We start from the raw sequence: 14361 nt of genomic DNA, 5'->3' as shown, positions 1-14361 counted from the left end.
TATAACCTAAATATTGTTGTTTAGTGTAGGTTAGAGACATCAATATAAAAGGATTTTATAAAATCGGAGAGTATGATCAGTATGATGTTTAATGTTTATAAACTTAGTGCGAGAATATAATATTTGATGCAGAATTGAACATTTTAATTTTTGTAATGATAAAGACTTTTTTAAAAGGTTAAGATTAAGTAAACAGACAGTGATCTATATTCTGAGAAAATATTGTAAATAGTTGTTAATAAATTATTATAAAAGTGGGTGTATACATATTTTCATTTATAGTTTGGGGATTCAATATTTTTATAATCTTGATAATTAAAAAATGGATTAATTAACCTTTTTCAAGGGATATTACTCAGCGTAAGTATACAAAATATCCAGAGTGTAGTAGGAAATTTTCAAAACTTTGAATAAATCTTCTATATAATATATGGAATATTGATTTTAAATTCTGACAATTTCATTATACTTCTTGATTATGTTTTTCTAGTTACCTACCAGGTAGAAATGAATAATTCTGTATCTTGATAAGAAGTTTAAATGGAGATAATAGAAATGGATTCTTACAAGGAGATCCTGATTATAAAGTAAAGCCATTTTTTAGAAATCCACTAAACAATCCAATTTCTATAATGAATTTCATATTAGAACGAGATATGCAACATAACTTTTTATGTATGGAAGAGAAGGTTTAGGTACTATTTCGTCCAGTGGAAGTGGCTGTAAGGTCAAAAGGATTCAACCGTTCTAATCTACAGCAACATTCTACGAGTATAACCTAGCGAGAGATCAAAATTAAGACAATTTTGAAGATGAATTACTAAATGAAGACATTACTGAACTTTTTGAAGTTGAAGATGTTTGAGAAAACATTGTATAATATTTTAGTGTTATGGAAAACCCTGAGAAGAATCATTAAACATGTATTATTTTTTTTATTCGTTATTAAACTTTTCTTTACATAATTTAATTTATTCCTGCCACCACAAATTGTATAATCAAAAGAGATATTAAAACATTATTGTGATTTCTTTGACAATTAATTAAATATTGGTATGTTCCGAAATAAATTTTACATTTATCTTATAGATAAGTAACCGCAACATAATTTGACGTGAAAAGACGGGTACATTTTATTTTATAAATAAATGTCTATCCTTCAGATATCTGTCAGATAGGACAATATTTATATGGAGGTGAAAAGACCGACCCTTTCATGCAAGAAGTTTATTATTTTAAAAATTTAATTTTTAATTCTTTTGAAAATTTTGTTGATCCTAAAAAATTGGCTGCGAATTTGGTGATCGGTAAAAAACATAATACAAAACTCGAGCTTTCCTATCAAATAAATAGGCCAAACATAAGCCAAACTAGAATTACGCTGGTTTTATATGTAGGTTGATTTCATAAGACGACTTTACGCAAAAAGTTCAGCGACTCTCCAAAAGTGGCTTTTTTATTATGAAAGTTGTACAACAGGTTAAAATATTATCCTGTTGTCGTCCTAGCCCTAAATAGGAGGATGACAGAAAAAATTAAGTGGAGTGATTGTAGATGCCATCAAAAGCACCAAAGATGGTAAAGCAGTAGGCCCTGATAATTTTCACTCAGAATTCTTAAAACTTATGGACTATGATGGCATAAAATGCTTGACAAATATATTTAACAGTATATATGATACGGGCGTGGTTCCCCAAGAGTGGTTAGTGTCAACTTTTATAAATCTTCCAAAAAAACCCAATGCGAGAAAGTGCGAAGTGACACTATAGTTTTTGCCGATAATCTGAATGACTTACAGATATTAACAAATCGCATAACAGAAGTCAGCAACAGATACGGACTAGCTCTTAACATAAGGAAAACCAAATTTATGACAATTAGTAAAAAACCAATACTAAACGCTCAACTTACAATCAACCAACAGAATATCGAAAGAGTCGAGCAATATACATATCTAGGCACCAATTTAAATAGCCAATGGGACCACTCAACAGAAATTAAACAGCGAATAATAAAAGCAAAAGCAGCATTCGTTAGAATGAGAACTATTTTCAACAGTCGAGACATATCATTAAAAACAAAATGCCGTCTATTGAACTGCTACATATTCACAGTTCTGCTCTACGGAATGGAAGCATGGACACTGACTGTTGCATCTATGAATCGGCTCGAAGCTTTCGAAATGTGGTGTTATAGGCGCATCTTACGTATATCCTGGGTTGACAGAGTTACTAATGTGGAGGTCCTGCGTAGAATGGGGAAAGAATGTGAAATTCTCATGACCGTCAAAACTAAAAAGTTGGAATATCTAGGTCATGTAATGAGAAACCAAGAACGTTACGGCCTTCTCCAGCTGATTCTCCAAGGGAAAGTAAATGGTAAGAGAGGACCGGGAAGAAGACGCATTTCCTGGCTTCAAAATTTGCGAAAGTGGTATAACACGACTACCACTGAACTGTTCCGCGCTGCAATAAGCAAAGTGAAGATAGCCGTGATGATCGCCAACGTCCGGAACGGATAGGCACTTTAAGAAGAAGAAGAAGATTGTAGATGAAATTGATTAGATCCCCCGTCGTATGGTGACGGGCAACTAGTAATATATATATTCAACATAACATTCAATTTGATCTTACCATTATAACAAGCCCAATGCAAAGCTGTACACTGCTGTTTATCCTTTGCAATTATTTGCTCTTCGGTCATGTAGACTAGAATCATATGCATACAGTTCAAATGTCCACAAGCTGCAGCTAGATGCAGCACCGTTTTGCCATTGATATCAGTAGTTTCAACTTTCGCGTTACTAGACAGAAGAAGTTGTACAACACCGTCTTGGCCGCTAACAACCTTAAACATAACAGTTCATTTTGTATAATTATTATTAAAACTTAAACTATAAAACAGATTAATATAGAGATACACTCTGCAGTACACACTGTTTGGTAAAGGCCTCTCTTGTCGTTTCGTCTTGTGCTGTTATATGTTTTTAACGTATTGCATATCTGTGGTTTATTCTCCAATTAGCTAGGGCTGTAATTAGTTTGTCTTGGTGTGCCGAGTCGAAAACTTTCTTGTAGTTAACAAATATTACAACCCGTTAAACCAGTGGTTTGTTGTATTCGCCATCTTTTCTATAAACATTTTTACAACTAGTACGTGATCATTTGTACCACAACCCGGTCTGAAACCTACCTGCTCCTTATCTAATTGGATGGTAATTTTTAAAAGTACCAGTACCTTCATCATCATCAACCTATCCAGCAGTATTCGTCCACTGCTGGATATAGGTCTCCTTCAGCTCTTTTCATCTGCCTCTGTCTTGTGCGGCTTGCATCCGGTTATTGCTAACACGCACCAGGTCGTCAGTCCATCTAGTTGGTGGGCGTCCTCTGCTCCCTATTGCTTCTTGCCTTGGTCTCCACACTTAAATACGTTTTGTCCATCGGTTGTCTGATAATCTGGCGACGTGTCCTGCCCAATTCCATTTTAACGACGCGATTTTTTCGATAGCGTCTGTTGTTTTTGTTCTACGACGTATTTTTTCGTTTGGGATTCGGTCTCTCAGAGAGACAACTAACATCTGGCGCTCCATAGCCATCTGAGTCACGCGAATCTTATTAACTACCAGTACCTTAGTAGCTTTTTAATTTCTAATTATGTAATTTCCGGTATATGCTGAGCCTTGATTGTTTTTAGAATATTCGTTATATTACAGTTCGTGTGAAGTTTTCGCTACAGCGCGCTCTTCCATTGTTTAGAATATTATCCTTTATCTGATGTTATTTAGTGTTCCGTTTAGAATTCATAAATATTTTTGATTCTGTCTGTTAGGTTTATAAGCTTCCATTCTATTCAGTTACTTCTGATATAGCTTCTCTCTTGTACTTTGGTTTTGGTTACAAATTTCCATATTTGTTTTGATATTTTTTTGCTAATTTTCTTTTTTATTCATATGCGATTTTCAATCAAGTAGTTTGTGATGAGTTAATTTATCAGATCCTAATTTTGTTTACTGCAAGATGTTTCTAGAGCGAACTTTGGGATACTTATTACTCGAATATTTATTTCCTCAAGTCTATGCTCTCTAGGTTTTGAAGGCTGTACTTCAGATATTCTGCCAACCGTTTTAGCCTTCATTTTTTTAACGTAGTAAATTAACAAGATTCGTGTCAGTTATCTTTACCTACTCTGTACATGCTTCAAGAATGACTTGTGTAGTCAATTTAACTTGTCGTTTGTTCTATATCCTGTACGAAATCCAGCCATTCGGTCATTTACACTCAGATGCAAAAAACACGCAACGGAGAAAATTTTGGTCAAATTAAAAGTATTTCAGTTTTTTTTTATTTTTAGCCCTATTTTGATGATTTTTTAGCACACTGTGTAAAAATTTATAAATTTTAATTTAGTATAGTCAGTTTTTAATAAAATTTTGTATTTGACTTATTATACGGGGTTAATCGAATGGTTGTGGAATAATTCCGTTAGCGGATTTTCGTAAAACCTTGTTTTTCGGTTGCAAACATGTCTTCTAAGTATTATGTTTTTTGTTTCATGTGAAAATATGGATTTGTTCAGTTTTAGGAGCGAAATGACTTTGCCACCCACAATTTATGACTTTTCCTATTATTACTATTATCTTTTGTATTAATTTGTAATACGAAGATGGGGGTTTTGGTGAATGGGGGCTTTGGTGACTGATATCGAAGGAATGTCATTTCGACATCCCAGAAGCACTGTATTTAAATAATGATTAAAAGCAACGACATGATCTTGGTTTTAATGAACAATGATAACAATAACAAAACATAAAAAAACAACTTAAATGTAACTTAACCTAAGTAAGCAAATAACAAAGAAAAACTACTAAAAAATAGCTTAATACTTTGTATTGCTTCCCCTAGCCTCTATAACTGCCTGTACACGTCGGCTCATGCTGTCTATGAGGTTGCGAATATCATCTTGCTTGATGTTTTGCCATTCCTCTTCTAGAGCCAAGCGAAGTTCGTTAATTGAGACGTGCGACTTCGCGACCTCTAATATTTCTACCAAGCATGTCCCAAACGTGCTCTATTGGGTTCAGATCTGGCGAACACGCTGGCGAGTTCATTTTATTAATACCAACTTTCTCTAAATATTGCGTGACACATTGCAGAGTGGGGTCGCGCATTATCTTGCATTAATAGAAAATCATCGCCGATATATTGAGAAAAGGGTACTAGGTGATTAGCTAAAATTTCCTCAATATACCTGTGTGCAATCAACGAACTCTCAATAAATACCAATCTAGTGTGCGCCTCTCGGGATATTCCTGCCCATACCATCACCGAACCCCCTCCATAGCTAACGCGGGGACTGAAAGCGCACTCCGCAAATCTCTCTTTAATTCGAAGCCATACTCGTTCTCTCCCATCTGATGAGTGAAGACAGTATCTCGACTCATCCGTAAAAAGGACATTACTCTATTGTCCTAAATGTCAATGTAAATATTCCCTGAAAAATTGTAGTCTAGCCACTCTGTGCCGTGGAAGTAATTTGGGTCCAGTTGCTGGTCTGCAACTTTGCAAACCAAATTCATGTAATCTTCGACGAATTGTAAATACACTTATATTATTGTCTCGAACCTCTTGAAGCTGATTTCTTGTTTGCACCGCTGTTAAATGACGATCTCGCAAAGCGTTGACTCGTATAAAAAGATCATCTAAAGCGGTAGTTTTGCGCTTCCTGCCACTTCCCGCTTTACGCTTGTTTGTTCCAGTTCGTATAAAACGTTCCACTACCCTTTGGATGGTAGAGCGATGAGTGTGTAGTACTCTAGCCATATATTCATAATTTCGCCCATCTTCAACCAGAGCAACGGCTTTCGCACAATCTTCGACACTAAGAATCATGATCAATCATAGGTAAACAAAATGTAGTTGTCAATACGACATAATGATAACAGTCACCAAAGCCACCTCGTCGTATTACAAAATAACTCCAAAATAATCATAATTAAAAAAGTCACACAAAAAGCACAATGCTTAGGAGACATGGTTGCAACCAAAAATAAGGTTTTATGAAAATTCGCAAACGGAATTATTCCACAGGATGTTTCAAAGTTGGGATAATAAAACCACGTTTTAATTAAACCCGTACAATAAGTCAAATATAAAATTTTATCAAAAAACGGACTATAGCAAATTAAAATTTATAAATTTATACACAGTGTGCTAAAAAAAGCATCAAAATAGAGCGAAAAATAAAAAAAAATTGAAATACTTTGAATTTGACCAAAATTGTCTCCGTTGCGTTTTTTTTTGCATCTGAGTATATATTTCCTTGCTGTCTAAATTCTTTCCTGGTCAAGTGTTTCGCCTCTTTTTTATTGAGGCATACCTTAATTTATGCTTCCTGTGTAGCTTTACTATTATATTTTTGAGAGACTATACTGAATTACTTTTTACAAAAAGCTACCAGTTTTTATAGATTTATACATTCTTCCAACTCCTTTATATATATTGTCTTTGTTTATAACCCTGTATTTCGTTTATTTTTTATCAGCTTGTATCTTTCTGTTTTGAGCTCTATTATTTAGTTCTCCCTCACCATTCTAAGATCGCTTCCCGTATTAAATTGTCTGGTAATGAGTAACATCATCGAAAATTTATTTTTCTGTGATGAAAAAATCAATTTCAGTTCGCATTCTACCATTTGGGCCTTTCCATATCCACTTCCTCCGACTATTTCTACGGAAAACGCTGTTTGCTTGCTAGAGGTTGTTCTGAAATAATAAGAAGTTAATAAGCGTTTTTCCTCTTCAGTGTCTTTCTTTTGTTCTAAAGATTTCTTCTCTTTCGGTTCTTCTTGGAGTTAATTCCTAAATTAAATAAGTAAATAAAAGGAAAATGAAATAAATACGTACTGCTCTAAAAAGACATGAATGATCGTCGGTATCCACAATATTAGGATCTGCTCCACATTTCAACAAGGTATGGACACACTTTAGGTTGTTCCCAGAGACAGCTAACATCAGGGCCGTCCGATGTTGCCTAAAACATTATCGGATACATACTTGTAGTAATAATAAACCAGATGTAGAACTGGAGGACAATAAGTGAAGCCGATTTGTTGTCCTCTAGCGAGACACAAATAAAAGGACAAAAAAATGTAAACATTGTTTAAAATTTCACTTGTTTCCCGTGATAATTATGTGGAATTTTGTGAGTGGTTTTAAGTAAGATAATCTCATGGACAAAAAATAAACAATGATAAACAGTGAAGGGAACGAATAAACAAAGATTTTTTTTCCTTGGAGTTATATGACTACGATCCCTTTAAGGTTCATTCGTCGATATACCGATTTTACTCATTTATTTTACAACAAAGAGTTAAAAATTATCATAAATATTCAAGATAAAGGGAGGAACCAAAAATTAAAATTTAGCTTACTGACACTTCTTTTCTTTTAATTTATGAAATATGTCACTAAATGCGTATTAAAATATCGAAATACTGGTATACGTTGATATTGAAATATCACAATGGAGTGATGCATACATTTAAAAAATAAAGAAATGAAATATCTTACCTGTCCAGCATATTAACAACATTCTGATCTTCGCTGTTGTGTAGCAATAAACTCAAACACTGGGAGTGTCCGTTTTTGGCACTGTAATGGACAGGCGTCATGTTGTTTATATAATCAGCTAAAGCAACTTTGGCACCGAAATGGAGTAAAAATTGTACGCACTGCACATGGCCTTCTCGTGCCGCTAACAGCAATGGAGTTATCCCTTGATTTGTTCTAATGTTAACGTCGACAAAATAAGGCATTATCATTTTCAGGATTTCTAAGTTTCCGAGTTTGGCCTATAAAAAACTTGACATTTAATACTGAATAAAATAAAAATGAATTATTATTAACTCCACCTGATACTTGTTAGTGAATTACATAGCTCACGGTGTCACTGCCAGTCTCAAGCCCGGATAAAGGAGGAGAGTTGTGCAATAATTTAAAATTTCCTGAAAAAATACCTCTGCGTTTTTAATCATCCACTTGCATTATTTCACCACCGTATTTTAAGAGTTCATTTGGACGTCATCTGGTCCTGGAGCTTTTCCGTTTTTTTCTAATTTACATAAGATATCCCTGATTTATATTAAGAGGCGTAAATTTATTATATTAAGAGGCGTAAACTAGAATATCTTGGACATATAATCAGAGGACCAAGATATGAGTTCCTTCGGCTAATTCTCAACGGTAAAATCGAAGGAAAGAAATGGATAGGACGGAAGGAACTCTCTTGGTTGAGGAATTTGCGGCAGTGGACAGGTTTGACAGCGGACCAATTGCTACAAGTAGCGCAAGACCGAGATCAGTATAACAATATTATAAGCATGGTAGTCGCCGACGTTCCGTAGGGATATGGCACTCTAAGAAGAAGAAGATCCCTGATTTCTTCTTTTAAGATTTTCGTGTTATCATTATCATCACTTTCCTCTTTTATATAAGACATTGTTCGGTTTCTATTTTATTTAAATTAATTAATGGGTTTTTTCTACTTTCAAGGATTTTTCACACTTTTCTTTGTGCCTTACATTCCATGTCCTTGGTGAATCGTATCCAATATTCTCATTTTATACTCAAATATGTTTTACTGCAGCTTGTGTGTTTTAAAATCTCGTACTCTGTTCCTCATCTAAGTACTTTCATGTTATTGATGTGATTAACACAAGAGATTCGGAATTTAACACCTCTCGAAATTTTCCCTGAATATGGCTATTTCTGTACAAGATCGAGGCCAATTAGGTCAACTGTAAAATTGGTTTTTGCCACCTAGCGCCAATTTATAAACATTTACAGGTTAAATCTGATAATTTCTTAAACAGGCCACAGGAAAACAGTTTCAGTGTTGGGTTTTTAACACACTTGACATTATTTGTATACTATTTCCCAAGTTTGGCGATTATATTGATTGATGCATTAATCATAGCAAAGATTTAGAGCCAAATAGAAACCATGTTAATTTTATGGATATTTTAAAATTCAAATATATGCTTAGACGATAATTATATATTAAATATAAAATACCGACTATCTGAGTTCTCAGAGAACATGTTTCAAAGAGAAATGACCAATGAGAAAACCATTGGGCAATTGTTAACGTTTTTTTTTTATTTACAAACTCGCATCAGCCTGTAATGCTATTAGCGAAAAAAAAAAAGTATTAACAATAATTGAACAGTGTAACAATTAAATTTTGTATAAATAGTTTATTGCTTTTAGATATTGCATAATCACTTTGGCACCGCACTTTTAGAATAGTTCTCTCAAATTCTCCGGGATTCCGAATTTACATCTTTCCGCACTGTGTAACGGGCACTCCACTAGGTGTTTTATTGTTAGCGGGGCCTCTCAAGAATAACACTCCGGTTGGGGATCCCTTGTCATCAGATGTCCATGCGTAAGGCGACTATAACCAAGCTGCAGTCGTGTGATGATAACCTGAGAAAAACGATTAGTGGAACTATCAGACCATGGTTGAAATATTGGTTTTATCTCAAGTAATTTTGTCTGTTTTTTACACCATCTGCTATTCCATATGTTGACTATTTTGCTGTGGAAATATGATTTGAGATCTGTCGCTGGAGTTTTTGGATAGAATTCAATAGTTGTGTCCTCTAAGGCTTCTCGTGCATATTTATCCGCCAGATCGTTTCCCGTGATTCCAACATGAGATGGTACCCATAGGAAAGCAATGTTTCTGTGGTTTAGGTTATGCAATTCTTGTCTAATAAGTTTGGCCACAGGATGGGAAGAATAGATGTTTGAGATGATTTCTAGAGAACTTAGTGAATCAGTAATTATTAAGAAGTTAGTTTCAGGACATTTTGTAACATGACATATGGCTTTGTATATTGCAAAGAGTTCTCCTGTTAAAATAGAATTAGTCTCCGCTAGTTTATATTTCTTTATTTCATCCTTTGTTACAAAGGCAGATGTTACACAACGCTCTGTTTTAGATCCATCTGTGAATAACTGTTTGAAGGAAGAAAATTGAGAAGAAATTAAGGTTTGATATTTAGAATTAATTAGATGACGATTGCTTTCTTTCTTATTTTCTCATAATAGATCCAAATTTATGTGAGGAGAAGACATTAGCCAAGGAGGGGAAGTTGACATCTTGCTAGGATAGATTTAGGGGACTTTAATGTTTAATTCATTTATGATTCGTCTGCATCTTTCGTAAAAGGGAATGTGGGTTTTTGCGTGTTGGATATTCGAGCAGCGAATGGTTTGGTGATATTGTAAAGAGTACCGCTTCGATACATATGAGAGCATTAATTCCTGTCTTCTTAAATCTAATGGTAGTTCATCGAGTTCGGCCTGAAGACTTAAGATAGGAGTTGTTCTAAATGCACCGCTTATTATTCTAAGGGCGTTATTTTGAATGGTGTCTAAAACTTTAGAGTTGTTGTTGAAGCAGACGAGTAAGCGTGGCATCCATAATCGATCTTAGAGCGGATCAAATTTTTATATAGTATGAGTAGAGTTCTACCGTCTGCTCCCCAGTTCGTACCAGAAAGACATTTCAAGAGGTTTAGTCTTGTTTGACATATAGCTGATATATATTTGATGTGGTCCTTCCAGGTTAGAGCTTGATCAAATATTAGGCCTAGATATTTAATTGTATTTACATATTCAAGTGACTGGCCCCCAAGTTTTAAAGTGGTCTCTTTGAGAATATGATGCAGCGAGTTTTAGATGAAGCAAATTGAAAACCACTCCTTTTAGACCATGCTATAAATTTATCGAGTTGATCTTGTAATAATTTGGCCATACTCTGTATATTGTTTCCATTTAAGAATATTATAAGATTATCCGCGTACAATCTCGCTGGAATGGGTTTGTTCATTGATTTGATTATTATCATTGATAGCTATAAGGAAAAGCGTCGGGCTGATTACAGAGCCTTGGGGTGTTAACGTTTTTCTTATTTACAAAAAACATTTCCACTTAAGTAAAAGAACTTGTAATTGTTTGCTTGTCTCTGTTCTGCTTCTATTCTGATCATATCAGATAAATGTTTTTAGATTATGTATTGTTTTATTGAAAAGGAGTAACTGTAGAGTCGTTTAATAAAGGTCTTTAAAACTAGTACTCACCACTAAATGTAGAGGTGTAATGTCTACCGAACACTTATCCATCATTCTTTTAATTTCATCGCAGTCTTGTTTCTTTTGATCGCCTGTATCGGTTCTAAGTAATCTTTTAACGCCATTTATATTCCCACCTGCTATGGCATAATGTAACGGAGTAAAACCTGAAAAATAAATGATTTCTTGATTACACAACATAAAAGACGGAATATTAAACTACACATAAAACACATTAAAAAAAATTTTGTTTTTTAATTTTTTTTTGTGGAGTCTAATGTTCCGTCTTTTATGTGTTTTTTTTTTCAAAGATGTTTTTGTAAGTTAACTTTTAAAGAAAAAGGAAAATTGTGGATTTTTGCACCAAATGGGATCTCTCTTGAGTAGTAGTGGCGCTTTTTAAAACTTGACCATGGCTTTGTAAGTCGAAAGCGCTCAGCTAGGAAATAAATTTTTACACACTTCAAAAATACTTTTCTTTTCCATTCTTTGATTTTTAAGAAATCTTTGTCCGAAGTTTTTATGGCTTGTAAAATTTTAAGAATATACGATGCGCATTCAGGATGGTATTAAAATATCTGTCTTTCGATCTTAAAGAATTTTGTAATATTTTATTAAATTATATTCAATAAAAAGAAATTAATATTCAGTTTGATTATTAAACTAAATATTATATAAACAAATACAAACATTAAAAAATATTAACTTACCTCGATTATCCTTCATATTCCGATCAGCTTTGTGATCGAGAAGATAATCGACGCATTTACTGTCGTGATCATACGCGGCGGCTAGATGAAGAGGTGTACATCCTTCAATATCGACATCGTTTACTGGACTACCGATCCCAACCAACGTAAAAACGCATTGGTAATGCCCCTGAGAGGCTGCATAGTGGATTGGAAGACGAAGAAAGCTATCTGTCAGCTTGAAATCAGCTCCGTTGCTGACCAGTAAATCTAGGCACTCGTAAGATCTAAAAGAATGGAATAATAATTTAGAAACGATAGTTACAGAACAGGAATAATAATTATTTAACATATAGATTGCATAGATTTAAATTTAAAGTCCTTTCTATATTCGTACCAATATTCGGTACCAATTTTAATTCGAATCATCGCATTTCACAAAAAGTCAGTAGTAATCAGTCTTGCCGATAGAGCGATACAATTGTAGAATACGTAGAATTGTAGAAAGCGACACAGATATGGAATACAGAGAGTACGCAATGAACAAAGCAAAAACAGCACTGTTCAGATCAGAATGTAGCTTCGACTATTTTTTAAATAATTGTAAACTATTTGTCCTTGTTTAGTGTAGTGTTATGTACAATTTTATGTATAATTTTATGTTTATGACATTCTGCGATTGTTGGATAGCGCAAAATTGACGAAATGCCCCTGAAGATGCTCTAGGAAGCGAAAGTACTTGGGCAAGTATGAGTATAAGTAAGAGTATGATGTTTCTTACCCTTTATATGCAGCACAATGTGTTGGAGTTTTTCCGGTATCATCTTTATCGTTGAGATCGACGCCGCATTGCACAAATTTTCTACCGCATTCCACATATCCTGATAAACAACACATGTGAAGTGGAGTCCGTCCTTCAAAGCCCTTTTTAGATGGATTGGCGCCAAATGTCAAAAGGGTATTTGCTAAAATGTCGTGACCGTATTGCGCTGCGATGTGAAGAGGCGTACATCCATTTTTATCAGCAAAATCTATCTGAGCACCTAATAAATAAAATCAAATACAGTTTGTACAAAATGAAAATAAAATTCTTAATAGTAATACTAAGACAGAAAAAAATGAAATTATAACCAAATTTTGTAAAACGGTGTGCCTTTAAGAAAAGATCATGAAAGAAGCAACACTAATAGAAACGAACAAACACCAGGAATATTAGTATAATCTGGTTAGTATAGAACACTCTTGATCAATAGTTCTATCCACAGTCACATTCAGAGGACGGCTGTTTGCCTCACTTGTGCAAAACTATGCAAATGATTGTCTAGCCTCTATACATATTTTTATGTCACCCTTGAAAGCGGTCCTGGCTTCAACGAATACTCTTTTCATCCGAATGTTTCCCGCACCATGTCTATCTCGCGGTAACTTTCTGGAATTCCGTGTTATAGCAATGATTCGGCCACCGTCCTTCCGCTGGCTATTTCTAGAAAAGATGTTCTTATGATATTAGCCCGCTGAGTCGACCTTTGATAATCAGTATTAGCGAAGTGTTGTTGTAAGCGATATCCGTGTGAATAGGCGATAATTATTAATGTAAGTAGAATTTATAATAAGTGTAATTTAGTGAGTCTTTTAGAATAAAAATAAAGTTAGAAACCACGTTTGCATCACTTAATCCGTAAATCCACAGAAAACGTAGCAATTTGAACTGTTTAGCTAAAAAGTATCGTAATAGCAACCATGGTATTTTCAAACTCTACATTGGGTTCCCTTCTAGAGAGTTTGTTGTCCAAATGAATGCAACTAGCATTACCCATTATTTTCAGGTCTGCGTCTAGAATGTCTTCAGATATCTATAATGTTCTACAACTTGTAGTGAGGATCTAGTTGTAGGTATGCCCGAAACTTTCTTGTTTGAGGTTCGGAGATATCTGGAATATTCAGGCTAAAGCTTTTAGGCACATTTTTAAATTAATATTATTTGAAAACAATTTCCGGATTAGAAATCGAAACATCAAACAACAATTATAAAATGTAATTTTCATTACAATTAATTTTGGCTTAATCCCATATAAACATAATATTTAACTTAAATATGCTACAAGAAAACAGTTTCAGAGCCTCGGTATAGATATATCTGGTAGTATATGCTTATTTTACATCTGCAACTTCTTAAATAGCTTGTTGATTACAAACCAAAAAATGATATGGCATTCAAATCTTTTTCTGGCTTTGGTATCAATAGTATTTCCATTGTCATTGTCAAAACATGAATATAGGCAAGAATGACCCTGACAGGCAAGCTGCAATGAAAACTCTGAGTTGTGAGGACTCAGAACTTGAGTCTGTAACAGCTTGGAACTGCAAACAGTCCCTTAAGCAATTGATGAAGCACCACAAATTAACCTTATTATTAATATCAGGTCGTAAATCAATTGCCGATAATAAGATTGCTGATACTCTTGTCAATGAAGGAACTAGTACTTCTTTTATGGGACCAGTATCATTGTGCGATATCCAAAAATCAAAATCG

The 14361-nt window shown here is 34.3% G+C and overlaps 1 protein-coding gene across 5 annotated transcripts in view; it reads right to left on the bottom strand.

Annotated features, from left to right (window-relative positions):
• Window positions 1-14361, bottom strand: part of LOC140437551 (uncharacterized) — a 41799-nt gene that overhangs the window by 18295 nt on the left and 9143 nt on the right. For all 5 annotated transcript variants that reach the window (XM_072527135.1, XM_072527136.1, XM_072527138.1 and 2 more), the window contains exons 7-12: window positions 12610-12871; window positions 11850-12115; window positions 11149-11306; window positions 7571-7851; window positions 6905-7031; window positions 2634-2847 (exon numbers count right to left, since the gene is read on the bottom strand). In XM_072527135.1, coding sequence (XP_072383236.1) covers window positions 2634-2847; window positions 6905-7031; window positions 7571-7851; window positions 11149-11306; window positions 11850-12115; window positions 12610-12871 — 1308 coding nt within the window. The remainder of the gene's footprint in view (window positions 1-2633; window positions 2848-6904; window positions 7032-7570; window positions 7852-11148; window positions 11307-11849; window positions 12116-12609; window positions 12872-14361) is intronic.

Source organism: Diabrotica undecimpunctata, chromosome 3, assembly GCF_040954645.1.
Source record: "Diabrotica undecimpunctata isolate CICGRU chromosome 3, icDiaUnde3, whole genome shotgun sequence".
Lineage (NCBI taxonomy): Eukaryota > Metazoa > Arthropoda > Insecta > Coleoptera > Chrysomelidae > Diabrotica > Diabrotica undecimpunctata.
Note: the sequence above shows the minus strand (reverse complement) of the source record. Positions and strands in the feature narration are given on the sequence as shown.